The sequence below is a fragment of the Octodon degus genome, unplaced genomic scaffold (assembly GCF_000260255.1).
Source record: "Octodon degus isolate 3935 unplaced genomic scaffold, OctDeg1.0 scaffold00055, whole genome shotgun sequence".
Lineage (NCBI taxonomy): Eukaryota > Metazoa > Chordata > Mammalia > Rodentia > Octodontidae > Octodon > Octodon degus.
The window spans coordinates 277,236-294,818 of NW_004524631.1; the positions used below are offsets into that span (position 1 = coordinate 277,236).

The 17,583-nt window shown below is 34.1% G+C and overlaps 1 protein-coding gene and 1 pseudogene across 1 annotated transcript in view; both read right to left on the reverse strand.

Moving 5' to 3' along the window:
- LOC111817326 (inactive N-acetylated-alpha-linked acidic dipeptidase-like protein 2) overlaps positions 1-17,583 on the reverse strand; it is a 220,283-nt gene that overhangs the window by 146,137 nt on the left and 56,563 nt on the right. Inside the window, exon 2 of the mRNA XM_023717798.1 lies at positions 8,945-9,040. Coding sequence (XP_023573566.1) covers positions 8,945-8,983 — 39 coding nt within the window. The 5' untranslated portion in view covers positions 8,984-9,040. The remainder of the gene's footprint in view (positions 1-8,944; positions 9,041-17,583) is intronic.
- Positions 15,280-16,678, reverse strand: LOC101563800 (annotated as a pseudogene).

Genomic DNA, 17,583 nt, shown 5'->3' on the forward strand with positions numbered 1-17,583 from the left:
AGACAGAGAGTGCTACAACATTCCCAAAGACTGTTCTGATTTTTCCAAGATATACTGTCTTGTATTAATTTTCTTCTTTTAATAGATGATACTTGCAACTTTTAAATCATTTCATTATACACATGGTTTTTTTAATAGTACTTTTTGAAAGAATATTTTATATACTACTTTGGGTTAATCTATTATTTATTCATTATTTTGATTTTTGCCTGTGACTTCTATAACATTTAAATATGGTAATATCTTAGCATGGTATGAAAAGATAGTTTTCCTTCAAAGTAAGGAAAAAAATATAGAAATTAACAAAAATTCATTTCAACATCACAAGTGAACTCTAAAATAAGGGCTTACATTTGGAGTATAAAAAACTCAACTTTTACAAAAGTATTACCTCATGGAATGTGGCTATTCCTGAATAGATGTGAAAATCTCCTGAAATACTTTCATTGTGTCTTTAAGAAATTGTTGCAATATTTATAGATGATTACATATGCTTATTTTGGCTATTGTGACTAATAGATGAATATAGTTACAAATGTATGTTAAAGTCAATCTTTATGTATACATTTTTACATGAATTTAAAAATGTCTTTTTGGAAAATAACTGGATTTCTATCCTCTCTTATCTTAATACTCAGTAATAACTCTTTCAATATACTGTAGCATTAGGCAAAATATCTATGTTAATATTAACGTTCGTTTAAAAAGAGTCAAATTTTGAAAATTTCATATTCTATAACACACCTTTAATAAAAACAGAAGAACAGATAGTATAAGGCATGCCTTTTTAAACTGTAATATTTGTTCTGTATATTAAAAATAATAAAACAAAATTCTCTGGGCACAAGATAAAATAGTCATAACACAATTCTCAATTTCATAAATGAAGATTTATGGATACTTCGCTATTTCCTCTTGAAAACATAAGGGGTTGGTTTTAATATGCCATCATCTCCCTAGAGCAGTTCCAACCAACATTCTTTACTACAATATGCAAGCAGTTTGTGCACTGAAAATACATATTTGAGATACTGTCTGGTTTTCTCATGTCATGAAAATGTAGAATGTAGATCAATATAGATTCATTTTGTGTATAGCACCAATAATTTCATATAATAGTGGAAAATTGCAAATATTTTTAACCAAAGCTTTAAGTCTACATCTTCAGAGTAATTTCAAATGCATATACAAATTAAAATACACTCAAACTAGCTTCTTAAATAGAATGCAATATTTTCATGTTTATATAAATAATACATTAATATTTGTGATTCTTGGAAGACATTCAGATTTTCTCACTCAGATTAGAAATCATAGATTTTGTTACCATTTAAAGAAATACACCTGAAATTCTATTATTATCATAAAAACAACTTGCCTTTGAAACTAAAAATCTAAGTAAAAGATTTTTTCTTTTTGTTTAAGTATATTGAGCTATATTTTTTTAAATTATGTCTTTGAGTGGCATATTAAGCTAGACTATAGTATTCTACATTTTAATATACCTATATTTGTAGATACAACATTAGCAGTTGTTATAACTTTTCAGTTACCATTTTTTAAGATTCTTCACTAACATACTGATACAGGCATATTTTTACAAAACTGCAGATTTGTATTTCAAATACTATATATTTAAAATAATGTTACAAATATAAATCTGTATTATTTGATGTTATTGTTATTTAACTATGAAGCATGACTGACAGTTAAATTCAGTTACTATTAATAAAAAGCCAAAATTATAATTATTTAAATCTTTCATGTTCAATGTTGCTATCATTAATCTTTATTCACATACCGTAAAATTAAGTTAGAATTTAAATAGATGTTAGCAAATACAATTGTTATACTGTAGCATACAAACTATAAAAGAATTACTAACTTTAATTTTTAGGTAGTACACAATATTGCCTTACTCTGAAGTTTAATTCCATTATGACACTTTTTTGATACACATCATGGCAATAAATACCATAGTATTCCTACTACTCTCTCTTTATGATATTGTGATAACCAAATAATTGTATAAAAAGATCCTGGTTAAAGATAATAAAAGAAATTAGAATAATTTCACTAAGGATATTTTTTAAAGCCCTATACTTACTAACATTGTATACACAATATAATTTAAAATAATGCAGTTTTTTTCAAAAGACAAGCTAGGAAAAACAATGAGAGCATGAATAACTTGGTATTTCTTGAGAGAAGCTCACAAACAGAATTAGGTCATTTGCCAGTTTCCATGGTATCACATATATAAAGCATTTCTGCTTCACAGAAAGGTACATTTCAATTCATATATACATATGAATTGAAATGTACCTTCCTTACTTGGTCTTTCCTACCATCAAACTCATGTGTCCTTCTGCCTAGTTGATGACTTTGCCCGGAGGTCCCATAGAACTCCAGCTGACATGTATAGTGTCAAACTCATCAGCCTCTTGATATCAACTCCTAATTTACATAATAAATAATAAATAATATCAACTTTGCTTCTGATGGTACTGTTAAAAATATCGACTCTTCACTCTACTTGACCTGTTTTGTAGCATACCTGTTGTTCATTCCTGAAAGTATCTCTCAATCTGTCTCTTTTAGCAAAATATACAGTTTTCACACATTGTTACCAACAATATGATCTTTAAATCACTCTGAGAAGTTTGTTAACATTAAGACACAGTTAAAATGCCTTAAATTCTTCAAATATCACATTTCTGAAGAGTTCTTAAAATTCCTACTCAGTAGCAAATACTCTATTTCCTTCCCTGTGTATCTTTCCCATGGGAACATCCTATCATGCATGACATGGCGACACTCCTGAACATTTTTCACATTGCTATCACCTCTTTTGGCATGTTACATTAGGATGTTACTTACCCTGTTGATTTCCTTGAACCAAATCCTAGGTTATGACTATTGTATGTATTTCAAGAGTTTTGGTTCTTCACTTGCTTATAATAGACTACTTAGCTTAGATAACTAATCACATTTTAGGAGTTACATGTTGAAGATTTAGAAACACCTAGAAGATTCTTAGGTGTATGGGAGAAATAAGCCTATTTCAAAATATGAATTAATAGTGATTTTTATTCACTTACGAAAAGCTAAAGTAGCAAGGATTTACAGTGGTATTTAATTCATGTTTAGTCTTCAAAGGAATTAGTTTACCTTTGTAACAACTTTCAAAATGCTATTTTTAAGCCAATTATGAGGCTGAGCAACACATCTTCAACATCATTGCAGCCGTGAGTTGCCCTTCAACAATGCTACTGTGAACCACCCGACTGTCATTGGGCCATGATGGATTATACCTTTTGGCATCAATATTGAGACTCATTCATTACTTTCTTATTTTTGTGCTTTATATCAAAAAGACAAATGTCGACACAATCCAAACTTAAAAAAAAAAAAAAAAAGATGACTGTATGTCAACACTGAACACCTACTTTCAAGGACTCAAGCTCACATACTACATGTGAGCTTATTTATTCTAACATTATTTTAAACTGAAGGAAACAGCAATTACAAATGAGTGATTCTCTAATATATAGAAATTATAATTAAATTTGACTGAAAACCACACATGAGATTTATAGTATAAGTCTACACAATGTATATACTTGGGAAGGGAAATAGATTGTGTAATATATTAATATTATATGTACATATTTTTTGTTTATGATACTAAATCAAATATGGCTTCTATTGGGAAAAGTAACTTATCCTCAATATTCCAAGTACTTCTGGCTTCATGAAAATGTTTTAATAGTGATACTGGTTGATATTATACTATTGACTTTTAATATTAATTATTGATATTTTATAAGATAATCATGATTTATCATTTGAAAAGTGCTTATTTTTCAGAAAATTTTATGCCTCATTATTTAGATTTTTTAATTCAACAAGTATTATCTTTACAACATTGCAGTGCTCTACAGAACAGAGGTGTAATGAACATGTATGCTGTGATAACTCCCCTGTAATCCTCAGTGAAACAAAATAATGTAAGAACATGAATTCTTTTTGTTCTTCAGTACTGTGGGTTGAAGCAAGAGGCCTGACACTGACTGTACCCCAATCTCTCTTTTCTTTAAGTTTATAACTGAGACAGAGTCATGCTAAATTTCTAAATTGTCCAGGGTGGGATTAAACATCTTCCTACCAGAGGCTCAAAAAGCACTGGCATTAAAAGTGCACAGACCACATCTAAGACCTTAACTCTTCCAATAAATTTCATAACCCATTTGTGTATATTTAGTATGTGCTCAGTGTTTAACAGGCTCATTAGATGTCTTCATATCTATGATATATATAGCACACATCTATATAAATAGATAATTTTGCCTTAAAGTAAAAAATTCTGAAAGCGCACATGAAGGCCTATTTTTTTATATTCTAGCCCTATAAATTTAATGTTAATAACTTAATTATACAGAAATAGATATTGCATTTCTTAGTGAGGCATGACATTCTAAGTATGCGATTTTTTCATATAAAAATAAAATTCGGCCAAATATAACAGGTAGTGAAGGCAGAACTGAAGTCATGCTGTGTATTTCCTTATTATTTACTTTCTTTAATTTCCCCCTGTATTTAACACAGACTTACATTTTCTTGTTGATTAAAAAAAAATGATTTTGACATTAGAATGAAGCTAAATATAACAAAATACTTCTTTGTTTTTGTTTAGTTTCTCGGGTCAGTATTGATGAAATAAAACTCACTACAAGAAGTACAATGTCTACCTTTGGGCTACACCTGCAAAATGAGGGCAGGGAAATAGGACAACGGGAGAAAGAGTTCACACTGCATAAGTACATCATCATAAACATCTCCACATAGCTCACTTCTGCACTGGCGTGGGTTTTATTTTTTAACAGATTTGTTCCACCATCCATTCAATGATTTAACGAAATCCATCTATGTATCAGACATATTTCAAAAGAACAGAGATACTAAAACCTAAATCAAGGAACTGGGAGAAATGGAAAGGAAAAGGAAGGCATGTTAAGTGTGCAGTTAAGATCTAAATATTTTGATGTTAGAATTTTAAGTAGAGCATAAATAAAGGCCTCTTATTTTAAATATTTAAAAGAAAACTCACAAAGCTCTTCAGTGTCAGCGACAGACACAGGCTCGCGTCTGCATTCTGAGCTCATTTTATCACCACTTGTTGAGCTCTGTTCGCTTTATCACATTGATTTTAAAGAAGATGGCCTTGTGCAATATTTCTAAGGTTTAAAAATGATTAAATCTTTCAAATAAATATGTAAATATGGATTATTTACAATATCTATCCCCAAAAAGCCAATTAAGGCAGACTATGTACATAATTGATAAATATAGAAATTCATATATCATGCAATATCAGGTACATTAAATTTATTCCTTTATGCTATAAAACTTAGTTTTCTTCATATAGTAAACTCAGGGCTAGAAAAAGTAGAGTAAAAGTAGTTTTCTTCATATAGTAAACTCTACTTTTCTAGAAAAGTAGAGTAGTGAAAATATAGCTACCTAATTTCTTGCTTTTAAAATGGAATACTTTATATTACAACTAAAAATACCAGAAACAAAACAATCATTTGACTTGTACAGAGAAGTTTAAAGTCCTTGTCTGTATTATCTTTAAAATAAAATTAAGATAACTACTTAGGAATATTACAAGGGTGAATTTCTCCAAAATGACATTGAAAAGAATCAGACAGGTGAAAAATGCAATCTAAGAGAAGAGAAAAACTGAAAGAAAATGTAGCTGGACTAAAATATTGTCTGTGGAGTATGGAGGGAAGGTGAGGACTCCTGGATCATGACAGCCTATGCTCCACGCCGGGCCTGACATTGGCGCCATCTTAGGAAAGGACTGGACTGTGGTAAGAAGCCGGCCCTTCAGCGTTGGGCTGGCAGATGGAGTAAACTCACAGCCACTCTGACCTCCTCAGAGGGTACAGAGAGTGAAACACACCCAACGAGGGGACTCAGAGAAGCCAAAGGCAAAAGAACAGGGTGAAGCAAAACATTAGGCACCTGTCCTGAAAACAAAGTGCTACAGTCCCTGTGAGCAGCAGAACTGTGCAGCAGGAGCAGGTCTGCTCAATGCAGAATAGCAATAATGCCCCACTCACATCAGATACAATAGGATTGCTGTGCTTGCACATGTCCTCCACTACCCACAGCTGCCAGCAGACTGCCTGGCAAGGGCAGCACCACCCAACTGAGGGTGCAAAGGGCAGGGTGATTCTAGACTGTGACTTAAAAAAACTATGGGGAGTGGCAAGTGGATGGCAGCAGAGGTTGGATTGTGAGTGGAAATACAGAAACTGGTGCCCAGGTCAGAGGGCAATCCAGCAGAGCCAGGACAGATCAAGAACTCGTCTGTTGATTTACCAAATATTAAAAAGGCCTAGATAGTGTAGGGTCTTTGCCCACACCATGTAGTCACAAAGCAGACCCTCTGCCAAGCCTAGGAGCAGCCCAAGGTGCTGCAGCTGGTGCTGAGAGAGGCAGGCCCCTGCAGGCAGACAGTGAACCACACTAAAGACAGAGGTCTGGACATAAACCAGGCAAGGAAAACCTATGAAAGGAAGACAAAGCAATGACCATGATATCTACCAGGCAGAGAGGAAGTGGAAGAATGTGGGGCCCCTAGAAGAAATCCCTGAGAATTGGAGAACCAGGAATCAGGCAAAATATACCACATATCCTTTCCCTAGAATCAATGGGGGCAATTGGATCCAGAGAAAACAGGAATACACCGAGCACAACTAACAACTAGGATGCAGATTCAGAGGGATCCCAGCCCTCACTGCTTCCTGCAGGCAAGTGACTTTCCACAGGGAGAACCCTCCCGGCCACTCACATTCAGACTGTGACCAGGTGCAGCACAGAGGGAGCTGAGACCCTCTGTGCTAATGCTATCTCACCTGTGTGAAGGTTATTTTATTTTAGCTATATTAGGTACCTAATTCAAAACTGGGTACCTGAAAGGAATAGTTATTCCAAAGAAAGAGTACAAACTGACCAGTAAATATATGAAGAAATGTTCAGCATCACTGGTCATTTGTCTTAATTTCTTGTCTCTCATTGCTGACACAAGATACCTGACACCCACAGTGAAATGAGGAAATGTTTATTTAGTTTACAGTTTGCAGAGGTTTTATTCCATACTTGGCTGGCTCCAAGCCAGGGTGGTTCATAGCAGAGGGGCAAAAGCACATAGCTGCAAATAGCAAAAGCAACAATGGGAAGCAGGGAGACAAACCTCTTTCTGTCCCTCATATTGAATACAGACTATGGGGATTAGGGCAGTGTCAATCTAATCAGTGGACTGATCCAACAGTCACCTATTTTAATCCCTGCACCCTTCATCCTAGCACTGAACCATGAATCAATCAAACTCTAGACTCAACCACCTCTGAAAAAGTCCCATCTAAAATTACATGAGATTTTAGCAGGACATCCAGACACAAAACACCATCAGACAAACAAAAACTGAGAATACACTGAGATTCCATCTTACTCTGCAAAGAGTGGCTATCATAAAGAAATGAAATAATAACAAATGCTAGAGAGGCTGAGGAAGAAAAGGCACCCTTCTAAACTGTTGGTGAGGGGCTGGAGAGATGGCTCAGTGGTCTAAAGCACCTACTTGGAACAAACTTGGCAAAGCAAAGGGACCGCGGTTCGATCCCCCAGCACCACATGCCAGCCAGCCCTGCCCCCTGGTGGGCTGAGCTGGCCACACACACACACACACACACACACACACACACACACATAAATAAAAATAAAAATAAACTGTTGGTGAGAATATGAACTGTCGTGAGCACTAGGGAAATCAATATACAGATTCCTTAAATAAGAGAACTATTTCTACTTGACCAGGTATCTCCCTTACAGGTGCCTTCCAGAAAGAATTAAAGTCATTATGTAACAGTAAAAATACATGCACAGCCATGTTTATAAACAACACAGCTTATAAAAGCTAAATGCTGAAGCCAGCTACATATCTATCAACTAATGAATGAAGAAAATGTAGAATTTTTACAAAGTGGAGTATTACTCTGCTACAAAGAAGGATAAATTTGAGTCCTTTGTAGCAAAATGGATTCACCTTGAGTTTGTAATATTATTGAAATGAATCAGACCTATGAGCTTCAATATTGCACAAGTTCTCTTATATGAGAATCATAAAGTATAAATAAAGGCCAAAATAGAAGAGATATCCAAAGTAGGAGATTTTTTGCAAATGAAAGGGGAAAAAGAGACGGAGGAGTCATAAGATAATTAAGATATGTTAAGCAGAAGTACTAAAACTCCCAGGGAATGTAATCATTTATTCTGAAAACAAAAACTAAAATAAATTAAAATAAAAATATAAAGGAGAAGGAAAAAATTACGGTTTATCAAAAGGAAGAGTTAATATTGAATTGCTTGATCAATCTTGCATGCAACTAATTTGATGATAACAATATGTACTATAAAAACCACTGTTATTTCTCTATTCTTGTTTTCAGATTGTTTCATTTGATTGTTGTATATTGCTTTCTTTTTGTCTTTGTTTTTGTTATTCTTTTCTGTTCTTTTCTTTAAAATTAAATTTCTAAAAATAAAAAAATAAACTATATAATACAAACCTACTTTCAGATTAAAAGGAAAAGCAGTTAATTTTCTGAGAATTGATTTTTTAAAGCTATTATCAGTTCTGGATTTGTATCAACTTGAATAAATTTACTAGACTCTGCTTATTTACTTCTTATTTATACTCCTTAGAAAAATAAGAGGATTACTAAAGTCCATTCCAGTATATGTTACAGATACAAATATATACATATCATTTGATTATTTTCTTTTCTGCAGCATGAAAAATAGCAAATAGAAACAACAAAACCCAACTTCCCATCCTATTCACAAGTTCATGAATGTGTTTCTCCCCTACCGTGGCAATGGACTGATGAAGACTGAAGAAAGGATCCATCTCTTCAATTTTTATTGCATGTTGAGGAAAAGCTGCCTCAGAGAGAAAACTTGGACCCTGTGGCAAATAAAAAACAAAACGTTTAAAATTATTGATTTTGTTTTTCAAGTGCTTATTGGATTTTCTTTAAAGATTCAAAAGAACTCTAAGTTGCTTTAAGGTTTCTGTTGATTATTGGACTACATTCTACTGATCTAATTACCCAGCACTGATCATTCATAAGCAAAAAAGAGTAATATTTTATCATTTTTGGCATTGTATGTGTTTACAAATAATGTTTTCTTAGAAAAGAGATAACTCTTAACATTCCACCATTAGTTTTTTCCCCAAATTCAGAGATGGCTGGACTAAAAATCTTTAAATACTTTCCATATCTTATATTTTGTATGTTTAAGGCTGAGAGAATGGAAAGAATGCTTCTGGTCAACATGATTACTCAGAAATCATGTCCTAGGCAAAATATACACGCTATTTTAAATACTGTCAATCTAAATTACAACAAAATAACAACACATACTTGAGGTAGGAACTCCACATGCATATTAGCTGCCAATGAAGTGGTACCATCCAGACCAGAATGTCAATATTAAGATTGATGATATGAATCAGAAATACAGGACTGTAATTCATTTTGTCTTTGAAAGTTGCAGTCAAGTTTTAAGTTGTAAGCACACACTGGATGCTGATAATGTTAGTACCTCAATCAGTGGAAGTGATCAATATTATTAGCATCTATAAAATATAAATATAATTTTTACTTAGAGAATCTGAAGGAGTAGGCAATTTGTCTAGAAAACAGAGAACAAGAGAGGACATATAGATAGATAGAGGCATTTTTATGGACAGATGAACTGAATATCTTTCTAAAGACTATCAGAAAGATAGGAAGAGGAAGCATACAAAGATTTAAAGCAATCAGTTCAACAAAGACTATAGAAATGTGAAGGATAAAAGAAAAATTTTATTAGATCATTTATTTGAATCAGTAATAACACACTATCTTGAGATATGTCAAGCAATGTTGGGAAAGTTAAGATTATATAGTTGACAATCTTTAAATACACTAATGAAGATTAGCAACATAATTGCAATTCTTTATACGCTAAATAATGTTGTGACAAAGTATATTCTTACTTCCCTATTTAAAAAACTGAGTTAAAGAACCTGATTTCCTCCAGCATACGCCCAGTTTATGATAATGAAACTAAACATCAACCAAATGCTCTTAAAATCATGTTTGCATTTCAAACATATTTTACATTTTTCTTCTCATTTAGACCATTAATGTAAAACTAACTTGTCAGAAAGTCTGCCAAGTTCCAACCAGACATTGTAAAACTTAGCATAAAATTCATATGACCCATGCTTAAAATCTAATAATTATTATTGTTTGACTCCCTCATTTGGAGAACTTGCTAAGACAATTATGAATTAAACTGTCCCTCTTTTTAAAAAAGTTACATATTTAAATCCTATCCTTCAGTAACACAGAATGTGGCCTTATTTGGAAATAGAGCTTTGCAAATATAAATGGTAATGTTCTAATGAGTTTAAACAGAGTAATATTGATCTCCAATGCAATATGAGCATTATCTTCTGAAAAGGGGATCATTTGAGACAGACACACACAGAGGGAGAGCCCAGTGTGAACCTGAAGTCTGAGCTTGGGATCCTGATATCTGCATGTAAAGCATTACCAAAGATGGCAAAAGAAAACAAAAATCAAAACACCAGAATCTATGCAATAAAATTCAGGAAAGGTTCTCTCAACTCTTACAAGGAACCAACTTAGACAGTATCTTAAACAGTGAGAAAACAAACATATTTAAATTGCCCACCTCGAGGAGCTGTGTTACAGTAGTTCCATCAAACTGAGTTCTGTTACACAACAGCCTAAATATATTTGGCATACTACAACAAGCCCGTTCCTTGTTTTCAGTTCATCATTACTGTTCATCCACAAGACCCTTCAGACACCTCAGTTTATCATGCTCCAAACCAAGACCATTTGTACCTTCACTGTTCCCTTCATTCCTTATTTGGGGATATAACATGTATATTTTGGCAAAATATGAAAGCTTATGTCCTTCTTAACTCCTGTTTCTCTCACTGTCTGTACCATAAGACAACATTTGATAATTTCCATCTAATTTAGAGTTTCAGACAATTCTCTATAAGTTCTTACCTGTTGTCATAGTCCAGCTACTTTACTTTTACTCAAACTATGGTTCTAATGTCTAGAAGTCAAGCTCAAATTCATTTGTACATCATTTCATAACTACATCCCAATCTTTCTTCTTTGGCCTAAAATTAAGTCTTTTAGTCCCCTAAGTTCATCTGTGTCATTTTCATATTGCCTCTTCTACTGCTACAATTGGTTATTCACCAAATCATGGGTTTGACCTTCCTTTTATTATCTTTTTATGTTGTATCTTTTTTACTTAGAAAGTTCTTTCCTCAATATTTGGTAAGCATCTTTGAATAGTCATTTTCCATGAGCCTTACTTTCCCATCAAAATTGATTGTCCTATTGTCAGTGGATTATTTTTATATCTACTTTTGCACATTATTTATTATATTTTGCTCTTTTTATATATTCTCATACCATGTACCTTTTAACATGTGGTACTATTTTCATATTAAACAAATCTCAAAAGCATGTCATTTTATCATTTTATTAACTTATATCATCAATAAGTTGAAATGAAATATGCCTGTTATTCCCAACTCAGAAAGCTCAGATAAAGATCAGCAAACAACAAAGCATAGATAAGTGTTCTATAAGGATGACAAGGCTCCTCTGATGATATCTGTGTTTGACTTTTATCACACTGGTCAAGAATTACTTTCCTATGTCATTAAGAGATAAAATTATGAACTTTCTTGGTGAAATTTTGCTTTTATAATTTACAACTCTTTAATTTTGAAAACTAACACCAGAAGAAGCAAAAAATGTGGAGCAGTTTCAAGGGGAGTAGTGAATTTTTAGGTGAGTATTGAAGGTGACATATACTGATGTATATGTGGAGTGTGAATTTAAAACGCATGATAGTGAATGGGAAGTTTTGACAGAAATCTATTGCAGTAGTACAATAAGAAACAACAAGACAATGAACCAGGACAGAAAGATTAGAAATAAACCAAATATGGATGTGATAGGTATTTAACAAGTAAAATTAGCAGCAGTTGGAAATTTACTAGATGTAGAAATCTTAAACATCAATCAAGTTTGCAAAAATTTCTATTTTTGATAGAGTAAGTGGATAAAAATTTTGTTAGCTACTAATTCTAGAAATAGTAGATGGGTTACAGAACGAAAAACGCCATATTTTAAAAATTCAGTGTGAGACGTTTGTGAGTCCTTCCAAAGAAGTCATCAAGAAAACAAGTGACAACATGAACTAAAATTCAAAGTAAAACTCTGGCCTGGAAATACAAAAATAATTTTGGGAACACACGAGTGATAGTTAAAATGCAGGGCTGAACACATTAAAGTAAGTCTAAGAGTACACAAAAGACATCTGAGGGACAAGGTCTCTGAGTGGCACCCGTATTTAAGAAGTAAACAAAAATAAGCCTCATGAAAGTATGGAATTATCAGAGGAGCATGTAGAGAGCCATGTAAGCATGATTTCATGGGAATCAAAATGTAGAAAATGTCTAGGGATAAACAACCACTATGGAAAATGAAACACAGATTCATAGGAAGATGAAAATGAAAATTTTCCATTGCTTAAACCATTTCAGAGATCCTAAATGTCTTCTGGCAAAAAAAAGAATTCTTGTGGAATTACAACTGCAAGAAAGCAAATAGTCGATGATAAAAATGTGAGGAGAAATTAGACACTAACTATAAATTAAATTCTTTTCCAGAAATTAAGATTTCCTGGAGAAGATGGAAAAATATATCATAAGCTAAAGAAAAAGAGTAAAATAAACCAGGGGCAGTTGACTCATTATGTTTTAGATATGTTTGATATGAATATATATTTTCAAGGAAGCAAAAGTATCTTAAAAAGTAGAGACCCTTTAAAGAAAAAGAAAGGAAAATTCAGGTGGAATTGTAGAATTAAAAAGAAAAAAAAATCAAAGCTCAGTAAAATTACCATGAAAACAGAATTATAAGTAGACAACCCAATGTAGTTAAACCCATGTAGTTTAAAACGAGTACAGGATTGCTTTCAATATGCACAAAGACAGCTTCAGTGTATGCATATATTAAAGAAAGAAAAACCTGAAGGAACATTTAGACTCTCTTCTTAATTAAGCTGCCTAACCTTTTACCATCATACCATATTTTACCATTTTGCACATTTTTCAGGAATAATTATTAAAAATTTCTTGTTTGCTCTGGGGGACTGAACGAGGATAAACTACTATGAATTTACCTACTCTTCAGCTGTCATTCAATGAGCTTGACATGCAATGAATAGGGCAACTGTAGTATTTCCATATATTGGCAATGGGCCAAGTACTCATGTGTCACCCAATTCATTCTGCAGGCATACTATGAGGTAAAAACTATCATTAAACTTTCCTTACAATTGAGAAATGATGTGCCATATGATTAACAAGTCACATCACAAATAAATGGGAGAGCCAGTTTATATACCTCCACAATCCAAATTCTCATTCTTATAATAAACTCTGTCTTTATTCATAAAGTTTCTAACAGCTCAAGAATCCATGTATTAAAATTAGCAAGGATGATTTATCTCCTTTATTTTCAATTTTTCCAAGCCTTATTTCATTCTCCAAATGCAGCATAATCACTATGTACAGTTCAAAAGATATAATCAAAGACTCTTGCTTAGGTTCCATAAAATTGAATCTAAAAAGTCCCATATGCATCCCCCTCATTGCAAAATTCTCATCTCTCCAATCAAAGACAATACATATCAATACTTAAATTTAATATGTGAAATTAAAATCCTTGCAGCCTTTGAATGACACTGACATTCATAATGTGCTGAACTGAGGAAAAGATAATTATGGCCATAACTTTTGAAATAGAGCATTCTCATCACTATTTGATGTAAAAAGACCTGAAATAATGTGGAGTTTAAATAGCAGTTTAATGATACAAGGGTCAAATGTGGAATAATACTAGCAATTTTTTTTTCTGAGTACACTTATTTTTCATTTCAGTTATTTGAATGGGTAAGTGGGGGTTCTACAAAGACCACAGAATTTGCTTTATTACAAGAATATTCCAGTTGTCTTTTTAATTCCATTTACATTAATTTCATATTCTATTTCTAAGTCTACAAAAGGCATTAAAATTTTTTAATTCAACACAAATATACAAAGAAAATGATAGAATATCTAAATGATTGAATAATTTGACAAAACATAGAATACCTATGTGATTAAAAGTTTTCACAAAAATTGTTGGAAACTAAATACTAGAATTAGCTCTGTGTGTGTGAAGGGCGCACATTTATCATATGCTCATTAAGCATACTGTCATTTAAGACAGGCAGTAGTTACAATGCAAGCCTTAAAATACAAATTATTCTGATGTTTTTAGTCTTAAACAAAATGCATATGCTGCATACAAAGGATTCAGCATTAATATTTTGCATTTTCTTTAAAATCATTACATATATTTCATTCATTTCTTAATCAACTAATATGTCTTAACTTATCCATTATCATATCATGTATCATTATTAGTCTATGTTTATGTTTTTTATTTAATACTACACTATTTAGTTAGATTGAGATTCTGGGAAAGTGTAAGAGACATCAACAAAGAAGCTAGAAGAGTAATTTACAAATTATGGCTTTTTTTTTTTTTTAAAGAAGATACTGCTTTACTTAGTTTATGCAAAGGCTGACAACACCGACCACCATCCGTAGGTAACCATAGCAGCTATACCAAAGTCATGGGACACTAGTACTATATAACAGCAAACTGGATCACACAGAATTGATCTGTAGAATTTATTACAGAATATAGTGTTGGGAAACAAAAGCAGACTACCTTAATGTGTCAAATTTGTAAACTTGTTAAATAAAAATTTTTGACCCAAGCCACACAAAAGAGATAACAAAATCTACTCTGAAAATCAAGGCAATTACAAAGTGATTACTTGGTGACTCTCTATCTTGCCTCATAGACCCAAGAAAGGTGCTGTCCCCAGTAAGCATACAGGTAGTTGCTGACAGCCACACAGCAATGCAGTGAATTCTCTACTATTTAGGGAAACATTGGGATAATCAATAAATTCCTTGGTACATTATTTATTCATCCCTTCCAAGTAACTATTAATGAGATTAGTTTGGAAAGGTGATTTTTTTTTTTCAGTCCAGAAAGTCAGTGGAGTCCCATTGGCTATGGGATAATCAGAACTGATTAATGGACAATGGATATAAATTAGTAGGCTTGGAAATCAATCTTACTTTGAATTTGCATGTGCTAATCAATGGCACAGAATTAAACAAGAATCAGTTAAGAATTTCTGGAATGTACACCAATGCCAAGTGACCGCATCACAGTTTTTCCTACTATGATGGCTCCTTGATTAAGATAAAAGGCATTAAAAGGATTGCAATCTGTGAAACAGACTTTAGTGTCCCTGTCCCCTAAAGGATAATCTTGTTAAGTCAAATTCACGGAATCAAACAAATGTTACTAATGACAATATAAACTACATGGAAGACACAAAATCTACTAATTACACTGGAAGCCCAAAAAAGCAGCATCATATCAGAAGAACCATTTTCCCAACAGTCCCACTGCCATGTATGATGTTTTCATGAGCCTGGGCAACCTTCTCCAGTGGATACTGAGAACCTATCACAGGCTTCAAGCAACCAATCTCCATTCCTGCTTGAAGAACTGATGCAACTGCTTAAATTCCTCCTTGGTTGATGAAAACAGCGCAACTCCAATTATAGAAGTCTCCTTTGCCATGGTATCCCGCGGGTTTATTTCAATTGAGCCTCGGCAACCAACGACTATTACTCGTCCTCCATATGACAGAAGTTTCAAATCATTATTAAGGTTTACATTAGACAACATCTCAATAATCACATCAATTCCTTTTTCACCAACAGATTTCTGGATTTTATTAATATAATCAGCTTCTTTGTGATCAAACACTTCATGGGCTCCATTTTGCAAAACAATCTTTCGTCCCTCCTCACTACCAGCTGTGCCCAAAACCTGTAAACCGTAAGCTCTAGCAATTTGGCATGTTGCTAATCCAACTCCTCCGCGGGCTCCATGAACCAGCATTTTCTCTCCAGCTTTCACACGGGCACTATGGAACAGAGCTCGGCAGGCGGTGAAGTACGGGATACCGATGGCGGCGCCCTGCTTGAAGTCCAGCTTGTCGGGCAGTGCATACACCGTGTGGTCTTCAGCAAGAGCGTACTCTGCGTAGCCCCCTGAGATAGTGTTGTTAGTGAAGACTCGGTCACCTTTCTTGAAAGCAGACACATTATTCCCAATGGATTCTATAACCCCGCCACATCAGTGCCAGGGGTATAGGGTAAAAGCGGTTTTCTAATATAAGTACCAGTGCGAATGTATGTCTCCACGGGGTTGATACCACATGCAAGGACTTTGATTAGAACCTGATGTTCTTTTGGAACGGGCACGACCACATCCGACTGGAGTTTCAGCACTTCTGGTCCATCAAATTCAAAAACTCTAATAGCTCTCTTCAACTTCTGTCTAGTCGCCATGGTGATGTAGACACTGCCTCTAGAGCGGGGATGAAATCCTGCCACCGCTCCCTGGGACTTCACAGGAGGGAGAAGGAAGGGTGTCTGCAACTTTTACAGGCTCCGCCTTTCGGCCCGCAGCTGCCTACTTCCTGGAGACGCCCTGTGAAGCTCACGAACGCCCCGCGCGGAGGAAGTTTGGGCCTCGGCGGCCGCCGCTCGCACCAAGATGGCTGCCCCCAGCGAGCGGCCCGCGCGCGGCTGAGGGAGAGCGCGGGCTCCGCGTCCCGCCCGCATGGACCTTCGCGCGGAGTTCCGGCGGTGGAAGGCGCAGCGCCTGAGCAAGGCGGACCTCCTATGGCCTTTTATAATGTCTGTAGTTTAGCTTTCTGGTGGTGAATAATTAAGTAAATTGTGTGAAAATATTAACTTGTCTTAATAAATACTAATTATTCCATACGTAGAAAAAGTGACTACACTAATGTTTATGCTTCTATATCTGTGCTGCCTCTATAAATAGAATACATAAAATCTCAGGCAAATGACAAAGAATTCTGAGAAGGGAAGATACTTAAAACTTAAGAAATGAGAGCTACTCTGGCCAAAAAGTTCTACAAGCACTACAACTGTTAAGATTTTGTTAACCATCCAGAAGGCAAGCTTATTGTTATTACCATACAACTTAGGCTGTTAAGCTTAACCTCACTATCTGTCTGAGTATCAAACATGTTAGGCATAACATGGAACAGGTATTTTCCATCAAGTATTGATATGTTGAACTTTAAGTCCCTGCAGAATGTGATTTAAAAAATTTAAAAATTAGAATATATTTTAAAAATAGGCATAAAGAATTATATACTTCTTATGTTTACACTTAAGTCCAAAAATCTAACCATATACAACCTTGAAGCAGGACAGTCCCACAA